The sequence below is a fragment of the Eretmochelys imbricata genome, chromosome 8 (assembly GCF_965152235.1).
Source record: "Eretmochelys imbricata isolate rEreImb1 chromosome 8, rEreImb1.hap1, whole genome shotgun sequence".
Classification (NCBI taxonomy): domain Eukaryota; kingdom Metazoa; phylum Chordata; order Testudines; family Cheloniidae; genus Eretmochelys; species Eretmochelys imbricata.
Window position 1 is genome coordinate 51,769,127 of NC_135579.1, and position 17,434 is coordinate 51,786,560.

General features: G+C 41.4%; 1 protein-coding gene across 6 annotated transcripts in view; it reads left to right on the forward strand.

Moving 5' to 3' along the window:
• Positions 1-17,434, forward strand: part of RALGPS2 (Ral GEF with PH domain and SH3 binding motif 2) — a 273,721-nt gene that overhangs the window by 131,646 nt on the left and 124,641 nt on the right. For all 6 annotated transcript variants that reach the window (XM_077823533.1, XM_077823537.1, XM_077823536.1 and 3 more), the window contains one exon: positions 3,888-3,980. In XM_077823533.1, the coding sequence (XP_077679659.1) occupies positions 3,888-3,980 (93 nt within the window). The remainder of the gene's footprint in view (positions 1-3,887; positions 3,981-17,434) is intronic.

Genomic DNA, 17,434 nt, shown 5'->3' on the forward strand with positions numbered 1-17,434 from the left:
GTCAGTTAGGTTGTGAGCACCATGTTCTGTGTCTCAAAGATGGAGGCTCAACAACAAGCTGAAAGAGGTTTCTGAATTTCTTCAGTGTGTCATATGCAATGACTAAGAGTGATTTTTACAAAGGCACAGAAGACCAGCAAGCACCAGCTGCCATTTGTGCTTTTGAAAATCTTTGCTAAATGTCCCTGTACTGGGGAATAGTGAGTTGAAAAAACTGAGGAGAACTTCAGCTGTAGTCAGTCACCCTGGAGTTCTTGAGACTTAATCAGTTTGGCTGGCTCAGGAGCTACACCGTTCTTCCATTTCAGAAAGTAACTTTATCTTGTACAAGCCTTGGAGATCTCTAGCAGGATCTGATGAACCTCTTCCGAGTAGGCTATGCGTGAAATTGGAAAAGTGTCATAATGTCAAGTGCTAGACTCAAGGCCTGTTGACCTGACTCTCTTAGAATCAAAAGGTCCTGAAGAATTGAGGCTAGAATTTTCAAAGGAGCCTAAGGGGGTTAAGCTCCTATTTCAATTTTGATGGGGACTGGGCACCTAACTCCTTTAGGCTCCTTTGAAAATCCCAGCCTGAAAGTATTATCAAAGTTAATTCCAGAAGATCCAAATACCAAAACTCCCAGTCCCAAGTTGGAGCTATCCAATATTTACATAAGTTTTATCCTGTTATATCGTCATTATATCTTTTGGGATCAATAATTTCAGAGGAAAATTTAAACAAAAGTTTGACTCCAGTCCACATAAACCAGGACTCCTGGCACTTCAGAGCAGAATAACATTTATTCATTGTAATACAGAAGTTTTATTTGGCGATTATTGTAATATAGAAGTTTTATTTGGGGATTTTGCCACCAAAGGAATATTGACAGCACAGCAGCATCCTTTCATAGCAGCATTTTTTAATGTGTGTTTGATTCTGATCATCTGATAGGATGATTGGGGTGTTTTTTGGTTTTTGTTTTCAGAATGTTCTTGTTTAATCTGTTCTATCTTGTATTTAGCTGTGACATTTAGTACCTTTCCCAGACCTGAAGAATAACTTTGTGTATCTCAAAAGCTTGTCTTTCACCAACAGAAGTTGGTCCAATAAAAGATATTACTTCACCAACCTTTTGTCTCTGTCATGGTACCAACAAGGCTACAACAAAACTGCAAACAATTTCCAAAATGTCTGTTTTGCAGTCTAGTTTTTTAGATCACACCTCTTATGGATAAAGGGTTATGTTTCTTACGTAGTTTTGTTTTTCCAGAATCCATACTACTTTTGGCTATGATCTCATTAGCTAAGAAGAATCGGGCTTGATTAATATTTGGGTGGGAGACCTCTAAGGTAAGCTTAGAGTCCTGCAAGAAGCAGTATTTCAGCAGGTGACACTCTACCCCATTAGTTAGCACTTTAACCAATGCTTCAGCATGCTGCTGAATATTGGGACAAAGTACTGTTGGAGGTATTTATCTTTCTAATGAGACATAAAATTACAGTTTTAAAGAATTAACACTTGCGGCTAAACACCTGTGGAAGTTTTTGCAAGAGTAGTGGTGTTTGCAAAACATTTGCTGGCCACATTTATTAAGGGTAAGGATGTTAATCATAGCCAAATATTAGTATTCACTGTTACTTCCTGCTTACCTTACATTCCTTCTAATTTCAGTTAGATATTGTATTATTCTCTTCTTCTAAAGCTGTTTGCATAGTGCTTGTATGGACTATCAGTTATTGAGTTTTACCCAAGAGAAAGCTGCATCTCAGTGGTGGAAGAAGGATTCTCATTATATATAAACATAATCTTATAAAGTACTTTAGAATCTGTCTGGATGACCCACTTCAGAAACTACTTAGTGTCTTATGGTGTTTAAACTCTCTAGTTTGCAACAGACAAATATTTTTGTTGCATATATATTTTTATTTTTGGTTTTAAAATGATTTGTGCTTAATGGCAATAAAAACGTAATTAGCATTACATGTGCAATTTTGGATGAGAGTGGTTTTCTTTATGGGATAGTGCTAGGAATACATAACATGGGGAAAATCAGGAATCTTTATAATAGAACAAACAAGTGAATTTCAACTAATCACATACTACTACGTAACTCATACTTTCATTTACATAAATGCGAATATAATTTTAATTGCATTACTGAACGTTCAGATAATATTGAAAAGTGTGTGTGTGTGTGGTTTTTGCTTTAAGTGCTCTTTAATGACTTTAAGGTACGAATCATGTGTTGGGTCAGTGTGGAAGAGCACCACCACAGCAGGAGCTACAGTTGTCCCTAAAGTAATCATGATGCCTTACAGAGCTCTAGGGTGAGCAAATGATAGAGCATCTGTTTCCCTTTGCACCAGGCCAGCTTGCTGGCTTCCATGCAAGGTGGGCAGCACGGGGTCTTGCCCACTCCTCTTAGCAGAGGCAAGTACTCTTATGATACCAAATTATAAGCATGGGGCTGTCTGTATGGAGCATAAGGTATGGAGAGTCCCTCTGTTCTTTCTTCCCTCCTCATTGCATTGTGCACCCTTATGGGGTTAGGTACCAGTGTTGGCCTAAGAATTTTTTAAAATCAAGCATTGTGGGGTGATAAAAATTAAGGGTTTGTCCACCCAGGGATCTCAGAAAAATTAGTCTAAGTTAACTAAAGGTGTCAATTTAAAGTGGATTAGCTAAACAGGAATAAACCCCCATATGAGTGTTCTTATTTAGAATTAAAGTGGCCTTAATTTGGGTTAGCTTAATTCACTGAATTGAGATAAACTGAATTAAGGCCACTTTAATTCTGATTGACTGTCCCCATGGGGGTTTAATGCAGTTTAACTAGTCCACTGTAAATTCACACCTTTAGTTAGTTAAGATTAATTTTTCTGAGTGTCCCCGTGTAGACAAGCCCTAAGTATTGAGAGTGAAATTGTTCTTTTGACATTGAGACCAAAAGATGTGAAATATTTCTAAAGGTTTGTCTTCGTGGGGGAAAAGGTATTGCTGAATAGCTATTCCTCACTATTTTCCCATGTGGACACACTTATTCCACACTAAGAATGCCTTTGTGCAGTTTAACTTCATCAATTTTGGAAGTGGATTAAACTAAACTGCACAAAGGTATTTTAATGCACAAATAGGTATATCCACATTGGGAGCTAGTGTGAAATAGCTATTGCACTTTAAAATCAAACTTCAGCTTATTCTGCACTTCTCCATGTAATGCTTGGAGAACAAAAGATGTGAAGTATTTCTAATAGTGTTTCAACTCTACAGGGTTTGAATTCACTAATTTTACAATGTAGGGAAGACAGTTAATTTGTCAGTATGTTTATCATTTATTGGAATATATAGGATGGTGTAAGAATGTATAGGGTGATGTAAGACATTCATATATCCTGAATGTAATAGAAGTAGAGAACTAAAAATAAAACAACCAAATCTAATAAGGACTGTAAAGACCAAAAAAACCTATTCTCTAGTCATAGTGAGATTTACTGTATATGCTTGATAAATATTTGTACAAATCACTGTGGTATGGCTTTTGCTTTTTTAATTAAAAATGAAAGGATGGGGATTAAAAAAAATCTTAACTATTCTGTTAATGTGTAGTGAGTGAGGTTCACATATGGTTATCTGTGCAGAATCACAAAGAATAAAGTTTCCATGACACTCAGTCCCCTAAAGATAATAGCTACAATCACTCAAGGATTCACCAGTTATACACTGTAAAGATTTAATTAGGATACCATTTTTACAGTGTTATATAATATGGTTTGTTTTTAATGTATGAGCTTAACTTGCCTTCTGTGTAATCTTAAAATGTTTTATCAGTATTTTTAACAACTGTATATTCATCACTTTACTGCAGTTGGAGTACTTTTTCAGTTGTATGTGTTTTCATCTACAGAAACTTTATGAGCTGAATAACCTGCATGCCCTTATGGCAGTGGTGTCTGGATTGCAAAGTGCCCCCATCTTCAGGCTGACTAAAACTTGGGCGGTAAGTAATTTGTAATTTTGTTTATTCCTTCTTGAAAAATAGATTTATTATAACCTGTTGTAGCTTGCTTCAAGGATCCAATTATTATTAAAGATACTCTTGAATGCAATTATACCGCGTACAGTGTGTTTCTAGTAATGTAAGTCTCCATTCTCCACTTGAGTCTTTTTCGATTTTGACATTGAAATATTTTCCTTTGAAAAATTGTTTCCTGCAGATTCCTTTAAATACAGTTTCAGAGTAACAGTCGTGTTAGTCTGTATTCGCAAAAAGAAAAGGAGTACTTTTGGCACCTTAGACTAACCAATTTATTTGAGCATAAGCTTTCGTGAGCTACAGCTCACTTCATCGGATGCATTCAGTGGAAAGTGTAGAAGATCTTTTATACACACAAAGCATGAAAAAATACCTCCCCCCACCCCACTCTCCTGCTGGCAATAGCTTATCTAAAGTGATCACTCTCCTTACAATGTGTATGATAATCAAGGTGGGCCATTTCCAGCACAAATCCAGGGTTTAACAAGAACGTCGGGAGGGGGGCGTTAGGAAAAAACAAGGGGAAATAGGTTACCTTGCATAATGACTCCCAGCCACTCCCAGTCTCTATTCAAGCCTAAATTAATTGTATCCAATTTGCAAATGAATTCCAATTCATCAGTTTCTCGCTGGAGTCTGGATTTGAAGTTTTTTTGTTGAAGAATTGCAACTTCCATGTCTGTAATCGCATGACCAGAGAGATTGAAGTGTTCTCCGACTGGTTTATGAATGTTATAATTCTTGACATCTGATTTGTGTCCATTTATTCTTTTACGTAGAGACTGTCCAGTTTGACCAATGTACATGGCAGAGGGGCATTGCTGGCACATATCACATTGGTGGAATTACAATTCATTTGCAAATTGGATAAAATTAACTTAGGCTTGAATAGAGACTGGGAGTGGCTGAGTCATTCCACAGAGACCTCCCTACCAACACTACAAAAAGAAGGATTCTAGGTGGACTCCTCCTGAAGGTCGAAACAGCAGACTGAACTTCTACATAGAGTGCTTCTGCCGATGTGCACGGGCTGAAATTGTGGAAAAGCAGCATCACTTGCCCCATAACCTCAGCTGTGTGGAACACAATGCCATCCACAGCCTCAGAAACCATTCTGACATCGTAATCAAAAAGGCTGACAAAGGAGGTGCTGTTTTCATCATGAATAGGTTGGAATATGAACAAGAGGCTGCTCGGCAGCTCTCCAACACCACTTTCTACAAGCCATTACCCTCTGATTCCACTGAGAGTTACCAAAAGAGACTACAGCATTTGCTCAAGAAACTCCCTGAAAAAGCACAAGATCAAATCCGCACAGACACACCCCTGGAACCCCGACCTGGGATATTCTATCTACTACCCAAGATCCATAAACCTGGAAACCCTGGACGCCCCATCATCTCAGGCATCGGCACCCTGACAGCAGGATTGTCTGGCTATGTAGACTCCCTCCTCAGGCCCTACACTACCAGCACTCCCAGCTACCTTCGAGACACCACTGACTTCCTGAGGAAACTACAATCCATCGGTGATCTTCCTGAAAACACCATCCTGGCCAGTATGGATGTAGAAGCCCTCTACACCAACATTCCACACAAAGATGGACTACAAGCTGTCAAGAACATTATCCCCGATAATGTCACGGCTAACCTGGTGGCTGAACTTTGTGACTTTGTCCTTACCCATAACTATTTTACATTTGGGGACAATGTATACCTTCAGATCAGCGGCACTGCTATGGGTACCCACATGGCCCCACAGTATGCCAACAATTTTTATGGCTGACTTAGAACAACGCTTCCTCAGTTCTCGTCCCCTAATGCCCCTACTCTACTTGTGCTATATTGATGACATCTTCATCATCTGGACCCATGGAAAAGAAGCCCTTGAGGAATTCCACCATGATTTCAACAATTTCCATCCCACCATCAACCTCAGCCTGGTCCAGTCCACACAAGAGATCCACTTCCTGGACACTATAGTGCTAATAAACGATGGTCACATAAACACCACCCTATACCGGAAACCTACTGACTGCTGTTCCTACCTACATGCCTCCAGCTTTCAACCTGACCACACCACACGATCCATCGTCTACAGCCAAGCTCTGCGATACAACCGCATTTGCTCCAACCCCTCAGACAGAGACAAACACCTACAAGAGCTCTATCAAGCATTCTTACAACTACAGTACCCACCTGTGGAAGCGAAGAAACAGATTGATAGAGCCAGAAGAGTTCCCAGAAGTCTCCTACTACAGGACAGGCCTAACAAAGAAAATAACAGAACGCCACTAGCCGTCACCTTCAGCCCCCAACTAAAACCCCTCCAACGCATTATTAAGGATCTACAACCTATCCTGAAGGATGACCCAACACTCTCACAAATCTTGGGAGACAGGCCAGTCCTTGCCTACAGACAGCCCCCCAACCTGAAGCAAATACCCCCCCAGCAACCACATACCACACAACAGAACCACTAACCCAGGAACCTATCCTTGCAACAAAGCCCGTTGCCAGCTGTGCCCACATATCTATTCAGGGGACACCATCACAGGGCCTAATCACATCAGCCACACTATCAGAGGCTCGTTCACCTGCACGTCCACCAATGTGATATATGCCATCATGTGCCAGCAATGCCCCTCTGCCACGTACATTGGTCAAACTGGACAGTCTCTACGTAAAAGAATAAATGGACACAAATCAGATGTCAAGAATTATAACATTCATAAACCAGTCGGAGAACACTTCAATCTCTCTGGTCACGCGATTACAGACATGAAAGTTGCGATATTACAACAAAAAAACTTCAAATCCAGACTCCAGCAAGAAACTGTTGAATTGGAATTCATTTGCAAATTGGATACAATTAACTTAGGCTTGAATAGAGACTGGGAGTGGCTAAGTCATTATGCAAGGTAACCTATTTCCCCTTGTTTTTTCCTACCCCCCACCCCCAGACGTTCTTGTTAAACCCTGGATTTGTGCTGGAAATGGCCCACCTTGATTATCATACACATTGTAAGGAGAGTGGTCACTTTAGATAAGCTATTGCCAGCAGGAGAGTGGGGTGGGGGAGGTATTTTTTCATGCTTTGTGTGTATAAAAGATATTCTACACTTTCCACAGTATGCATCCGATGAAGTGAGCTGTAGCTCACGAAAGCTTATGCTCAAATAAATTGGTTAGTCTCTAAGGCGCCACAAGTACTCCTTTTCTTTTTAAATACAGTGGTTCCTAATTTGGCCAAATGCTATTTTGTATTAGTTGTTGGAATATTATGAAGGCCAAAGAGAATTGTATTTTAATCACGCAAGGGATCATATTGGACTTTTTTTTAGCTATAGAGAATAAATGTCCAAAAATTACTTAGATTCCATAAATAATGTACTTGTTTCTATCACTGATAACTAAACTTGACCTTTTTTCTGTGTTTTTCCAAATATATTTCATCGTATTAAATGTACTGAACAGTATATTTGCATGTCTCATTTTTTAATATCATATTTTGAGAATGAAGTTCTTTTTGTTTGACCATTTTTTTCCCTCTGCTACACTATATTTGGCTATGATAGAAAGTAAGATCTTTCTGTACAAGTTTCATTGGTCAGCACAATTTTGGGAATAGCTTTTTTGCTATTGTAATTGCTACCACAGAGCCAAGAAAAATATTGTCTGATTTTGCCATAAATTGTATGCCTGAATAGCCATACGGATGGGCTTTATTCTTTGCAATGTATTCAAACATGGTAAGGTTTAATCAGCTGTTGAAATACTTCTGTGTCTAAGGCATACACATGAATTGACTTGTAAAATGGTGGCTTACAGTTTTTGGCGAGGGCATATTGGTGGACAGAACTTTCTCATATGCTACCAGAATTGCTGTATTCCTGCAAGCCAGGAGGCATTGTGAAATGTATTTTTTAGTTAACACACACTATTCATGACCCTGTAGATTGTATAAGCTTCAGTAATCAGCTGAATATAATTCGCCTTGGGAAGTTAGGCTTGTTCAGAATTCCAAGTAAACACCATGCAGGTCCTTATTTTTTGTATAATATTTTTTGTTTCAGAATGTCTTAAAATAGTCAAAAATTCAGAAAATTTCAATTGGCGTTTCAAGGTGCTCTGGGAGAGAACCCCCAAACCTCCCATTTATTTGTAATTCCCTCCCTTCAGTTCCCCCACTTGGTTAACCACAAGGCCATTGCCCGTTCCATTTTGCACTCTCTGCCAGGATCACTATCCACATCACAAGGGTGTGTCTCAGCCCTCCATCAGGGGATGCTCAAATTAAAGCCAGCTCAGCCCTTCCTCTGACTATTGAAATCTCAGGTAATCCAATTTTTGAAAAATCTTTGATTTTCATGGAGAACTGATTCTTCTTCTATTTCTGGAAAAGTGTTTTTAACACCTCAGACTTTCCTGAGGTGAGCTCAGCCATGCACTCCATCACCCTAAATGAGCCTTTTCAAATTCAAGTTGCATGGTAACCCCTGGAGGTGCATGCTGCAGACCTCGTCAAATATCTTTCTCTCTTGAAATCCAGTTTGTGTAAATTCTTTTGGAAGTAACATTTCCCTCTGGTTCTCAATATATAAAGGGGAAGGAAAGTCGTCTTAAAAATAGGAAGAGCCAACTCAGCATTGTCACCTGGGGAGTAGGTCATGCAATGCAATCAATCCCCAAAATCTTCAACTGAAGAAGCTGACATTTCCCACTCCCTCTTGAAACATTTTGAATCTTATGACTAGTCATCTCTTCCTGAATGAAGCTATTGGGGATGAAGTAGATCTTGTGCACTCCCATTTAAAATTGGCAGATTGAGCTTCTCAGTTTATACAAACAGAACTGAAAATGAGACACAGATGCAATTCCTCTGCCTTACCTATTCCAGATTCCTGGACAGAATAGTCAAAATCAACTCTTCCTTTTTACATCTCAACAAGACCATTCTCAGCATAGGGAAATCCTAATTAAAGTGGACTGAGCAAGCATTCTGAAAGAATTCATGGGTTGCAGGACTGAAAACACTCTGAAGTGAGGCTCTAAATCCTTCCTTACTGCACTACAGGTACTCATGTCCACTGTTGTCTTTGTTCACATAACTGTGTCTTTGCCACCAACATGCATGATACTGGAATGGCCATTTACAAGGTTCTATTGGTCATTTTCACCTTAGTGGCAGAGAAACTTTGTCTGCTTGAACTACAAGGACAATAGGCCAGATTGTTGCAGGTGGTTGGCTTCAGTATAAACCCCTTCAAAAAGGGAACATACCGACCACACATGTCTGACCATAGACTTATCTATCACCCACTCTCTGCATTCTATGAAGAAAAGGGACTGGAGAGGAATGATTTAAAAAAAAAACAAACCCCTGTTCCCTTTCTTTAAGTGTTCTCAGGTGGAACTCACAGCAAATCTTACAACAAGCTCGGGTCATTCTCATAGTACCCGCCTGGCCCCGACAGTCTTCTAAACATTTCAGTGGGAGCCCCAATTACCTTGCCGCTCTTCCCGGACCTTCTCACTCAGGATCATGGGCGTCTCCAGCACCTGAACCTGCAGTCGCTCCGTCTCACAGCATGGAGGCTCCATGGCTGAATCTGTTCAAGCTCTCCTGTTCAGAACAAGTCAGACAGGTTCTTCTCGGCAGTTGGAAACCCTCCACTAGAGCCACGTATCTGGCCAAGTGGAAGAGATTTTCAATCTGGTCAGCTCAGCGTGACTTGCCTGCGGCGCTAGCCTCAGTGCCCCAGATTTTGGATTATCTTTTCCACTTGAAGCAGGAAGGTCTCTCCTTGTCTTCTATAAGAGTGCACCTGGCTGCCATCTCGGCTTTCCATCCGGGGGTACAAGGCTGCTCGATTTTCGCTAACCCCATGATCAGCCTGTTCCTGAAGAGCCTCGACAGGTTGTACCCACATGTCCACCAACTGGTTTCTGCTTGGGACCTTAACTTGGTCCTCTAGGCTCATGGGGCATCCCTTTGAGCCTTTAGCATCATGCTCCCTGCTCTACCTTTCCTGCAAGGTCGCGTTCCCGATGGTGATAACTTCAGTCTGGAGGGTGTCTGAGCTCAGGGTTCTAACGTCGGAGCCTCCCTACTCTGTATTTTTTTAAGGACAAGGTTCAGCTCAGGCCCTATCCAGCCTTCCTCCTGAAGGTTGTGTCACAGTTCCACATTAACCAGAACATTTTCCTCCCAGTTTTCTACCCCAAACTTCATGCGAGTTGCAGGGAGCAGAGGCTCCACACTCTCGATGTCTGCAGAGTGCTGGCCTTTTAAATTGAGAGGACAAAACTATTCAGGAAGTCAGTACAGCTCTTCGTCGCAGTGGCGGACAGGATGAAGGGTCAGCCTGTTTCAACACAGCACATTTCATCATGGATTGTGGCCTGCATTACAGAGTACTACAGTCTAGCAGGGATCCCAGCGCCCCCGATAACGGCGCACTCTACAGGGGTGCAAGCTTCTTCAACAGCTTTCCTGGCTCAAGTCCCCCTACCCCCCCCACCCACCCACCCCCAGGAAATCTGCAAGGCAGCGACATGGTCATCGGTGCACACTTTTGCCGCGCACTGTGCGATTACTAGGCAGGCCAGAGATGAGGAGGCCTTTGGTAGAGCAGTACACCAATCAGTGGACAGCTCCAACCCCACCTCCTAAATTTGCTTGGGAGTCACCTGATTGGAATCAACATGAACAAGCACTCGAAGAAGAAAAAACGGTTACTCACCTTTCGTAACTGTTCTTTGAGATGTGGTGCTCATGTTCATTCCAATACCCACCCTCCTACCTCTCTGTCGAAGTAGCTGGCAAGAAGGAACTGAAGATGTCAAGGTTCCCTTCTTACTCTGAACTCTAGGGTATAGATGTGGGGACCTGCATGAAAGACCCCCCTAAGCTTATTTCTACCAGCTTATTTCTAAAAACTTCCCCAAGGTACAAATCCTTCCTTGTCCTTGGACTGCTGCCACCACCAAGTGAGTTAGACAAAGATTCAGGAAAAACGGCCACTTGGAGTTCCCGTTTCCCTAAAATATCCCCCCAAACCCTTTTACCCCCTTTCCTGGGGAGGCTTGAGAATAATCTACCAACCAAATAGGTAAACCAGGTGAACACAGACCAGACTCTTGGTTTTTAGGACACTAAAAACCGATCAGATTCTTTAAAAAAACAGAACTTCATTATAAAGAAAAAAAAACTAAAAGAAACACCTCTGTAAAATCAGGATGGAAGGTAATTTTATAGGGTAATAAGGTTCAAAATACAGAGGATTCCCCTCTAGGCAAAGCTTTAAAGTTACAAAAAACAGGGATAAATCTCCCTCTTGGCACAGGGAAAATTCACAAGCTAAAACAAAAGATACTCTAACACATTTCCTTGCTATTACTTATTATTTCTGTAAGTTAGATATATCATTCAATAGGAGCTAGATTACTTGCTTGGTCTCTTTCTTTGTCTCAGAGAGAACACACACAAAGAGACAAAACAAAAGCCTTCAACACACAGATTTGAAAGTATCTTCTCCCCTTATTGGTCGTTTTGGTAAGGTGCCAACCAGGTTATCTGAGCTTCTTAACCCTTTACAGGTAAAGGAGGGATTTTATGCTACCCTTAGCTGAATGTTTATGACAGAATGGGTGGCGGGTCAGCAGGGCTATATGTTAGGCGCCATGTGGGCATGACTCCAGGGGGCGCCCAGGCCAACCCGACGGATGCTGCTAAGGGAAAAATCTTCCGGCCAATGTGCACGTACGTGCGTGCACACACCTGATTGGAATGGACATAAACAACACATCTTGAAGAACAACAGTTACAAAAGGTGAAGAACTTATTATCTGGATAATTGGCTAGTTCGTGCACTATCAAGGGACTTCAGTCTCTCTTCAGCCCCAAAGTTCTTCACCAAATGCATTATCCAGATAAGGAAATATTTGAGATAATTGGCTCGTTCGTACACTGTCAAGCGACTGGGGCCAGAGCAATGTCCTACTCATCAGACAAATGTTCTTCCATTTAGGGCTGAAACTAAATTTGGAGAAGTCACGATTAAAAACCCGCTCAATTCATAAGTCATAGAAGCAGACCATGATGCCAGAACAGCCATAGCTGATTTCCCAAGGGAGTGTTATCAGTATCAATCTGTAACCACCCTTTCCAACAGCCTCAAGTCCAGGACAAGAAGAACAGTGCCTGCCTGCCTTCAGCTCCTGGGTCACATGATCTCATACATATATGTAACTTAGTGTGGCAGAGTTCACTTTCGCTGTCTGCAGACCTGACTTGATTTGGTATATCACCCAGAAATCCTCTGGACATGCGGATTTGCGTACCTGAATTGGCAGCTGGATCCATAAAATGTATGTAGAGGAGTTGCATTTCTGTCTTGAGAACCAACTGTTACTCTGGTAACAGATGGGCCCCCGTAGCCATTGGTAGATGCATCTCAGTCAATTTCAGGTGCAAGCTTCTTGGCTACCTCAGGAGGTTTCCTTCCACATAAACATGTTGGAGCTCTGAGCTATTCATCAGGCCTGTGAGATATTTATACCCACCATTGAGAACCAATGGTGCAAGTTCTCACAGACAACACCACTGCCATGGTGGTGGTGGTTGTTGTTGTTGTTTTTTAACAAGCAGAGAGGAGCACAAGTCTCCCAACTGTGCAAGGAGGCTGTCCTCCTATGGAATTTGTGAATCCTTCACAATGTTTCCCTGAAAGCCTTTCACCTTCTGGGAGTAAGAAACATGCTAGCAGATTTCCTCAGCAGGGTTTTCATAGACCAACATGAGTGGTCAATCAAGAAAGACTTCCTTCTTCAGATTTTCCACTGCTGGAGGTATCTATAAATAGACTTGCTAGTGATCAACCTCAACAGCAAATGCATGAGGTTTTGCTCCAGAGTGGGCCTCAGCCCAAGTTCCATTATAGATGGTTTTCTTCTCTGGTCTGGACACCCCCACCTGCATTCCTTCCAGTTCCTCTAATTCCAAGAGTACTGAGGAAACTGAAACAAGAAAGAGCGTTGTTAATCCTTATTGAACCAGCATGGCCAAGCCAGTATTGGTTCATGGATCTATATCGACTGTCTATCCACTCACCGATAACTCTAGTACTAGTCACAGATTTTCTAACTGAGCACCAGGGCAAATCTCTACATCCAAACCTCAAATCTTTCCACTTTACTGTGTGAACACTCAGAAGAAATTGTTTCCAGGAGGTTCAAACCATCTTGGTGAGCAGCAGAAAGGAATCCACTGGAGCCAGGTATGCTGTTAAATGGAAAGAGATTTTCCATTTGGGTACAATCCCACAGTTTATTGTCCCATCTCACAGAGGTTACACATGTGCTGGACTATCTTCTGCACCTGAAATCATCAGGCCTTTCAAATAGAGGCTAGGTGAACTATCACAAAATTATTTCTGCATTATATCCATCAGTAGATGTGTTTTCCATCTTCTTTCATCCCCTCATTTCTTGGTTTTTGAAAGGCCTAATCAACATTTACCCTCCCTTGTCTGCCTCTGTACGTGTCTGGTATTTAAATCTAGTTCTCTCCAAATTGATGGCCCCTGATTGAGAACCTATGACTACAACTTCATTACCTTCATTGTCAATGAAGACTCTGTTTTTGGTAGAAAATCTGCAAGGAGGTTTCAGAACTTCAGCCTTGCTTGGCTGATCCTTCTTTCACAGTCTTTCATAAGGACAAGATATCCATTAAGCTATATCCAAGTTTATGTCTAGGGCAACCTCAGCCTTCCATCTAAGCCAAATGTTTAATTTTTGGTGTTTTTTTTCCCCCAAAACCCCATTTATCTGAGGCTGAAAAAGCACTCCATACTTTGGATGTTCATAGAGCCCATTGCATTTTACTTGGATCATGCTAGATCCTTCAGGTACCACATGTACCAAATATACCAAATGACTGGAGCATAGCCAATGTGATTCCAATTTTTAAAAAGGGCTCTAGAGGTGACCTTGGCAACTACAGGCCAGTAAGCCTCATTTCAGTACTGGGCAAATTGGTTGAAACTATCGGACACATAGATGAACATAATTTGTTGGGAAATAGTCAACATGTTTTTTGTAAAGGGAAATCATGCCTCACCAATCTACTAGAATTCTTTGAGGGGGTCAACAAGCATGCGGACAAAGGCGATCCAGTGGATATAGTGAATTTAGATTTTCAGAAAGTCTTTGACAAGGTCCCTCACCAAAGGCTCTTAAGCAAAATAAGCAGTCATGGGATAAGAGGGAAGGTTCTCTCATGGATTAGTAACTGGTTAAAAGATAAGAAACAAAGGGTAGGAATAAATGGCCATTTTTCAGAATGGAAAGAGGTAAATAGTGGTGTCCCCCAGGGATCTGTACTGGGCCCGGTCCTATTTAACATATTCATAAATGATCTGGAAAAAGGGGTAAACGGTGAGGTGGCAAAATTTGCAGATGTTACAAAACTACTCAAGATAGTTAAGTCCCAGCCAGACTGCGAAGAGCTACAAAAGGATCTCACAAAACTGGGTGACTGGGCAACAAAATAGCAGATGAAATTTAATGTTGATAAATGCAAAGTAACACACATTGGAAAACAAAATCCTAACTATACAGTACAATGATGGGGTCTAAATTAGCTGTTACCACTCAAGAAAGAGATCTTGGAGTCGTGGATAGTTGGGAATCATCAGGAAAGGGATAAATAATAAGACAGAAAATATCATATTGCCTCTATATAAATCCATGGTACGCCCACACCTTGAATACTGCATGCAGATGTGGTTGCCCCATCTCAAAAATGATATTTTGGAATTGGAAAAGGTTCAGAAAAGGGCAACAAAAATGATTAGGGGTATAGATTGGCTTCCGTATGAGGAAAGATGAATAAGACTGGGACTTTTCAGCTTGGAAAAGAGGCGACTAAGGGGGGATATGATGGAGGTCTATAAAATCATGAGTGGTATAGAGAAAGTAAATAAGCAAGTGTTATTTACTCCTTCTCATAATATAAGAACAAGGGTCCACCAAATGAAATTAATAGGTAGCAGGTTTAAAACAAACACAAGAAAGTATTTTTTCATGCAATGCACTGTCAACCTCTGGAATTCCTTGCCAGAGGGTTTTGTGAAGGCCAACACTATAACAGGGTTCAAAAGGGAGCTAGATAGATTCAGGGAAGATAGGTTCATCAATGGCTATTAGCCAGGATGGGCAGGAATGGTGTCCCTAGCCCTGTTTGCAAGAAGCTGGGATTGGGTGACAAGACATGGATCACTTGATGATAACCTGTCTGTTCATTCCCTTTGGGGCACCTGCCATTGGCCACTGTGAGAGGACAGGATGCTGGGCTTGATGGACCTTTGGTCTGACCCAGTATGGCCATTGTAATGTTAGGTCTTTCCCCCAGAATCTTTGTAAACTATACTGAAATAATTAAAGGTCAATCAGTGTCATCTCAATGCATCTCACATTTTGTTTCTGTCTGTACAAAATTTTTTTTACAATCTTGCTAAAGTCTCTTTTCCATTAAGAATAGCAACTTACTCAACCTCATCAGCTTTCCTGAGCAATGTTCCAATAACTAATATGCATGCATATTGTACATGTGGTCATCTGCATGTACTTTCCACTCTTTATGCCATCACTCATCCCTCTCATGATGAAGCCAACTTTGGCAAATCGGGTGTTAGTCTCTGTTTGGATGAGCCAAAGTTCCTGGTCCTGTAAGGGAACTGCTGATGTGTCACCTACAGTGGAATGTATATGTGCACAATTACTCAAAGAACAAGTTACTGTAAGGTAAGTAATTTTTTCTTCATGTGTGCTGGTATTTCTTCAAACATATGGGGTCTTAAAATAGTAGAATGGGGACCCTCCTTATAAATTCTGGGGATCTCCCCATGCAACATTACTTATGTCTCCTTTTCCCCACAAAACTCCTTAAAATACTAGCAGTTCTGAACAATAACTAGGAACAGTCATCCCCCAGCACCTGCTTGCTGTCGCTATATCAGGCACACCATCTCCCCTCTGGGCATCCTCTTCCCCCACCCCCGTGATAACACCTGTGAGAAGTTGAGCTCAGGGATGTGACATTCCATGGAAAGGACCCCCAAGGCACAGAGCTCTGTTTGCTTCACCAACAAGACAGAGAACTCTCTTGCCCCCCAGCTGGGAACAGGTCATTGATTCCTGTGCAGTCCCAGGAAGATAAGTGGAGGTGGACATGTTGTGACGGGGAGGATAGTGGCAGCACCCGTGCTGCTGGTGGGTGGGACTGTGTCTCAGGAACTAGGACCTGCTCTCTCTTGGCTCCTAGCCCCAGTATCCCACCTCTGAGACAGGAAAGATGATGATTTTGCGATCTGAGAGTATTGAAAAAACTGCTGCAAGCCTTTGCTATCCTGGAGTTTTGGAATTCACCCTGATGAAGCTCCGTATGTCAAGCATAGCTGCACAAATCACCAATAGTTTGTTTCATAAACAGTTTTTTTCTATTTGTTGCTTTTCCCCCCTGTTGTTCTGTCCCCCCAATATTAACGCTGATGTTAACCTCACAGTTTTCCAGGTAAAATTTTTCACTGATTTTTCACCCTTTTTTTAATTTTTGAAATAAATACTGATACATTTCCTGGAAACTTTAGAAAAAATATAAACTGGAAACAAAGGTCCTTGCACATGATGAAAAGACATGAATTCGTCTAGACTAATTATGCAGCAAATACCCATTTTGAGAAGACAAACCTAAAAGGTAAACTTCATGTCCCGAATGTTGGAGCCTGATAATAGTGGAAAAATCAGACATCCTTGCTAATACTTTGAGCTCTAACAGTAGCCCAATATATTTAAGATCTACAGAAGTCTTCAGTGTTACCGAGCATGAGGTGCTGCTAACTCAAATGGTGGGACCTCCAACTAAATATGGAGATGATGCTGGTTTGAAAAATGAAGTATTTCAAAGACATGGCTATGATCATGGCATCTAAATTGTCTAGACTTAAACTCCAGCTACCTCAGAGACTGCTTTTCCCTCTATGCTCTGCCACAGTGTCTCCTCTCTGCAGAGATGTTGAAACTATTACATGAGTTCCCAAGAAGCCATTATCCTCATGGCTGTCCTCAGCTCTGAATCTTTTCCTGGAAATCTGCAAGAGCCCTTACCTAGCAACATGTCATAGTAGATGTAAGACACAACTGTTTCATAGATGGGCTCAGGGCCAGAACTTCAAGGAACACAATTTTCAGGATGACAATTCTCTCCCTTTAAAAATGGCATCTCTCTGAAAGCTGATGTAATATTTGCTGCATCCTAGTGAGGGTTAGTGGGCAGAAAATATAGGTAAGAAGGCAAAAGGTGTAAAATAAATGCAATTATATTTTTGCAGAAGCTCATAGATTTGGTCCATC